Genomic DNA, 6000 nt, shown 5'->3' on the forward strand with positions numbered 1-6000 from the left:
ACTTGCAGCGTAAAGGGGATGTGGCCTGCCTGGCTCCTAGCCTTGCCAGTGCACCAAGCTCCTTTCCTAGAAGCACCCCAAGGACAGAGGGAGGACAGTCATGCTTAAAGCTGTCACCACATGTGCCCCAGACCTCATGTATGCTTCCCAGCCTGCCATCCCTTTGCAGTGCCCCCTTTTAATGCCGCACTGGCCCCTTGTCACAGGCACTGGACATTCACACAGATTTGCTTCTATGTTTTTATTTGTCTTTCAGCTAGATGAAGGGGCATTACTACAGCAGCACATGCAAGAACTATTCGGAGAGAAAAGTGGCTGTGGTCACTGAAGGGCACAAGTGACAGCGGGCTCACAGGGCCTCCATTCGTAAGTGGGGCTGCTAGGCAAAGGTGGACCCATTCCATCCAACATTTGCAGCATTCATGTCATAATAGTTGATGTAGACCCTGTAAAAGAAAGCAGCAGATGAGACCAAGGAAATTGCCACACCACAGGGCTAAAAGTAGCTCACACTCATGTTCTACTAGCTTCCAAATAAAGCAGACTTCCTCCACTCTGGTACCCTTCAGATGTTGTGGAGCAGACAGGCACTACCAACAGGGCTGATGGTCAGGGGTTCTGGGAACTTAGTCCAAACATGTGAAAGGCTGAAGCAAGGAAACACCCCCCCCCCCCCGTAAGAAATGGCAGCCCCAATTCAGAACTGCTGCCTTTTGGATTGCATCTTACCTGTCAGCAGGTATATGCAGGTGTTTAGTAAACAGGTCACATAGTAGCTTCGTGTAGGTCTTGTTTTGCTGCCCACCTATCTTGCCAATGCTGTGTAGGCTACAAAGGGCACATGGATCAGAGGAACCCCCAAAGGCCATCAGCTGGTCAGCCACAATGTGGATGGCAATGTACTGTGAAAGAAGTCAACAAAGAAATGTGCTTTATTTCTGGTCTGGACTGATTTACACGAAGGTTGAGATTGAGGCTAAAAGTTTAAAATGCAGTTCCGAGCAAGGTGAAATTCTCTTTTTAAATTATTTTTTAGTCTCTTTTACTTCCTCCTCCCCAGTCCCCCACCATGAGGTATGCTTTCTGCAGGGAATTTTTGATTAGCAGGGACCTCTTAAGCCTCACAGCAGGTAGGAAAATGGATTCCCCCTGAAACAATCCTTTATGGCAAGCTATCCCTGCAGAGATGCAATAGTATTGGACCTGGGCAGGCAAGCAAGGCTTTACAAAAGATAAGCTCTACGGGAAATGAGAACGGTTAGAAAGGGGTCGACACCGCCGTTCCTGGGCTTCCTGGCCATGGGAACCGTCCCCTCGAGCAACATGTAGCTCCATCCCTCTGGCCACTTCCTTAGCGGCGGCGTTTTCGGGACACAAAGGCCAGCGTCTCCCTTTCAGTTTCAGAGCTCGTTTGAACTCCGCTATGGCCAAGAGAGCAAAGGGCGGCTGCCACACGGCGTGCCCACAGTCGGATGACCTGGACACGAAAAGCCCCTGGGCGAGTGCGGGGTGTCCCTTCTCCTCGCCAGGCCGCCTCGGGCACCAGGGCCCGGGCCGGGCCGAGACGCGCGCCATCCATCCGGGCGCGGGCGCTGCCCGCCGGAGCGAGCTCCTTGCGGCCGCCGCGGGAGCGGAGCACTCACCTGGGCGGGCTTGCCGGTGGCCTTGGACAGCTGCTGCGTGAGCTCGCCGAGCAGGCCCTGGGGCACGGCGTCCCGGCTCACGTTCGTGTTCACCACGAGCATCGGCATGGCTGCAGCGAGCGCGCAGCACGGACCGCTCCTGGCGCGTCGGGCGGCAGGTCTGCTTGGCGGGCTGCTGCGCAGGGCGCCCGAGAGCCGCGCGCCGGCGGGAGCGCGCCTGGGAGGGGCGCGGCGCGGCGCGGGCGGCCGAGCGCAGCTGCACGTAGCCGCCCCGCCCCGCCCCGCCGAGGCGCGGGCTTGCGTGGAGAGCGGCGCGGGCAAGCCCCGCGGGCCGCGCTGCAGGGCTCGGGGGGTCGGGCTCGCTGCTCAGCGGCGCGGGCGGGCGGCCAGCGACCTGACAGTGCGGCACTGCTGCGGGGACCTCGCCTCGCCGCGTAGCCCGCGCCGAGCACGAGGAGGCAGCATCCTCCCGGGCAGCGGGTTGGGCTGGGGTTAGGGTGGGCCGCGTCCCTCTCCAGGCTCGCTTCGATCGCCCCCTGCGGAGCCGGAGCCCCGCCGCCGTGGTTGCGCGGCGAAGAGAAGAGCAGCCAAAGCGCCTGTTCGAGATGGCGCGGAGGCAGGCGGCCTGTTCTCGGAGAGCCGCCAGCGCCTCCAGGCCTACGCAAGCTGCCCGAGGTTGAGGTTCGCTGCTCAGGGCGAGCTCAGCGGGACCCTCCCGGTTCTGCTCCTCCCGGTTCTTGTTCAAGTATCAGTTCTGGCAAGCTGGAAGGGCATAGCAAGAATGCTTTAAACAGGAAAAGTGGTTCTGGTGTGGCCCGGGGAGGGGGGGCGTTTTCTCTTCTCCAAGGAGCTGTTCTTCCTTCCTAGCTTGCCCATGACGTGCCTTTGTTAAAAAACACTCTTTCCTTTCCATCGGAAGAGAAAAATATTCCAGGCATGCAGAGTTTTTTAAAACTTTATTGCAATGAAGGGAACAGAAAGGAACGGTTTCCTTCCCATCCTTCTGTTCACCTGAGCACCTGTTCACACACCCTTTTGAACCCTGCTCCCAGCCGCTTGTTCCCTCCTCCTTTCCCCTAATTGGCTAATAGGGCACTGAGAGGGACACTCTTTCCGCCCGCCTGCTCCGCGCTGCCCCAACACCGGCCCTTCTTCCCAGTCCAGCCCTGCCCCCGGTGGGCTACAAGAGGCTCATTTTGTTCTGCCCAGCTTGTCAATAAACAATCGGGAAGTATTTGGCCCTCCTGCCTATGTGCCTGTTTCCCCACACCTTGCGCTATTTGATTTTAGCCCCTCCCCTCCTTTGGGTTAAGTAATTTTCTTCGTTACCTTTTTAAATCTCTTTTACTCCCTTGTCTCAAATCATCCTTTCACACCTATCACCTTTGAGTGTTGTACTCCTCGGCATTGAGCCATAAAAAGGGGGATCCTGCTGGTGTGGTTTCCTTGCTGTCGCCCTTGCCATCTGTCCAGGGTGAAATCTGTAGTGCTGCTGGAAAGCCACAACACTGTTGCCGCGGGCAGATTTCAGTATTTGTGGCTCAGGCTGTTGGGGCGTCTCGCTGTGCCTACAGTCTGATGGCAAGCCGGGGCTTCAACTGAGTGTGAGGCTGCAGGTGTGGATTGACAGGGCACTTCCTGGTGAGGCTTAGGTTTGCAGGGGCTGCTTGCTCTGCGCCCCTGGCAAATTTTTAAGATCGGCGGCCCCGGGAGACCTGGATAATCCGAGGGAGAAATGTTCAGTTAACATGGCTGGTGCTTCTATCACTGTAGCATGATGAGGTCTGGCCCTTGAGTTTATTAAGGAAGTGGGGGTTAGAAAAGAGGCAGAGAGCACATATTTCACAGTAAACAGGATCAACAGCAAGTGAGAGTAGATTATTGTACCTGCTTTCTGGCAATGCTGGTGACCAAGTGGCCTTCACATTCTCCACCTTCATCACATCCCTGACTGTATCCCATGGAGTTTTCCATGTGCTCAGTATGTTGTTAAAACCACATAGAATAGGGAATACAGGCATCTCTGGGAGGGATCTACATCTTGCCCCTTTCCAGGGCCAGGTTCCAGTTATCCACACCAGGTCAGCATGTTTACCCTGAATTGGGTCATAGGTGGACACTGAGGCCTGTTGTAACTCGCGGTTTTGCAGATGAGACCAGAGACCAGTTGGTAAAAATAAAGAGGAGTTTATTTACCTGCAGGGGCCAACATTCATGGTTAGAATGCGGCCCTGAACAGAGTTGGAATGAGGTTTTTATAGCTTCACAGTGAGCTTTCGGTAAATGGGAAACAATACAATCAGTTTTTGACAAAAATCAGAACAATGGCGACAACGGGAAGTTACAAAATCACATAGCAGCAGTTAGGCAAGCGATATGCAGAAGCAGATTTGATTAGCAGTAAGTTTTATCTTTTAATTTACACCTTTTAGGCAATCTTTGCCCATTACGTTGTAGGTAAGCTCTTTCCATTTTCCGAGGGGAATTCTCTGAGGCAGTTACTAGACATTTGAATGGGCTAGAGCTTAGGAGAGCTAAGCCTATCATGCATACCCTGAGACAGTTTGATTATTCTAGTGTTTGGCCGTGTCATGCCTATCTGGAGCCTAGAGGAGTCATGCCTATCCTGAATGCTCTGAGAAAGCTGATAGATATTTCTATTATGTCAGGATCCTGGGGAGTCAGGCATAACAAGGCCTATGGAGACCATAGTCATGTCTCTGTGTTATGGAGTGGAAATTGAAATGGCACATAGATTCTGGCTAAGTTCAGTGTTTGCTGTCCCCAGAAGGACATCTGGGCTGGACACTCACAGAGATCACATCTTAGGGACCAGTTTCTCTTCAGCTTGAAGGCTCAAGGACAGCCTCATCTAGCCTATAGCTGGCAAAAGCTTTAACCAAAATTACACCCACAGTGAACATACATCAAAATCTTTGAGGAAGGAACAGTTTAGCATTCGTGATATTCCTCAGATCTTATAATAACTATTTTATTGTGCAAAGTAAACATTTTTCAAAAGGAAGATTTTTTTTTACCGCTGTTTGGCACCTGCACCAACCACCACTTATGCCTCAAACCCCTTAACTGAATACACTGAAGGCTCCATGGACAACAGTATTATAGTATTCTCTTACGGTGTGTAGAACTTGATTACTCTTTGGCATTTACCTTGATTCCTCAGAAGTTTTTGTTCCAAATTCATTCATATTTAACATTTAGAACATTGATAAGTAACTTGTTAATGAATTGGATTTGAGGGCAGTGTACAGTAGAAAATCAATACAATAAAATATAGTAACAATGGTGAATCTACAAGTGGGACCTGTAGCAAAATGTTGCAGCATGGAATACTTCTCAACAGGCCGGTCATGCTCTCTTCCAGAATACTCTATTTCCTACCCATTTCCTATTTTCCCACCCCACTTGCAGCAACTGTTCTCTCTGTTAAGCATGCTCCATCCTCATTTAGTCTGGAGATACTCCCCACGTGTTATTTTTTCCTACCTTAGATTTTCCTCAGCCTCTGTGAGCCTCACTGTTGTGTGGGGGTGGTGCCATTTTGTAGCTGCATAAGCAGAGGCACCCAGATTAGCAGACTAGCGTAAACGAAAGATAGCAAGAAACCAAACATTTAAGAGTCAGTTACTTAGGCCTGCATGGAGTTCAGGGGTGGACAGCACCCCCCCTCCTTTTGTGCATCCTTTGCACATTTTTTCTTTCAAACGGGATGTGCAGGAAGTTGTGCCTAATTTTAGTGCATATGTTGGTTCCTCAGTTCTTCTGGGGTGCAGATATCCAGTGCCACAGGGTGCAAGCTCTTTGCAGGCCTCGTTTTAATGTGAGACTCCTGTTTGCTGGTGCCAAGTGATCTCGATTTATAGAGAATAATTGTGTATTGCAATGGAGTCAAGGTTAACTTATGGTGATGAAATCCATCCAGGGAATTTCACCAAGATTTGGTTTGCACCTTGTGGGAACAGCAAAATACATCTTCCCATATGCCATTTGTGACACCCAAGTGTGGCTGTCAGCGTACACTTAAGCGTGTAAGCACACTCTGTATCTGTCCTTCTCATGCTTCCACACCATGTTGATTGTTGATTCTTGGCTGGCAGAACACCAGCTCTGCCAAGCAACTGATGTCTTGGCTCCAGATTCACTCCAATTGGCTGCTTTATGCTCCCTCACACCTCTGGTTTCTCCACTGCTCTCCAGGTGCCCACCTGCAGTTTTGGGATGTTGCTGGCACCAGAGAAGCCTTCTGCACTGCCTCCAGAGCAATCTGGGAGACAACTGTATTTGGCTCTCCTATCTGGTTGCTGCAGTTCACACAAACACTGTGTGTGAACTGCTT

General features: G+C 51.6%; 1 protein-coding gene across 1 annotated transcript; it reads right to left on the reverse strand.

Annotated features, from left to right (window-relative positions):
* Positions 1 to 226: 226 nt before the first annotated feature.
* MIF (macrophage migration inhibitory factor) lies at positions 227 to 1826 on the reverse strand. Its single transcript, XM_044444090.1, has 3 exons — positions 1644 to 1826; positions 730 to 902; positions 227 to 446 (listed from the first exon to the last, which is right to left on the reverse strand). Exons 1-3 carry the CDS (start codon positions 1749 to 1751, stop codon positions 380 to 382), a joined length of 348 nt encoding a protein of 115 aa, XP_044300025.1. The 5' UTR covers positions 1752 to 1826; the 3' UTR covers positions 227 to 379.
* Between the last annotated feature and the right edge of the window lie 4174 nt (positions 1827 to 6000).

Source organism: Varanus komodoensis, unplaced genomic scaffold (genome assembly GCF_004798865.1).
Source record: "Varanus komodoensis strain SLA01 unplaced genomic scaffold, ASM479886v1 scaffold44_1, whole genome shotgun sequence".
Taxonomy (NCBI): domain Eukaryota; kingdom Metazoa; phylum Chordata; class Lepidosauria; order Squamata; family Varanidae; genus Varanus; species Varanus komodoensis.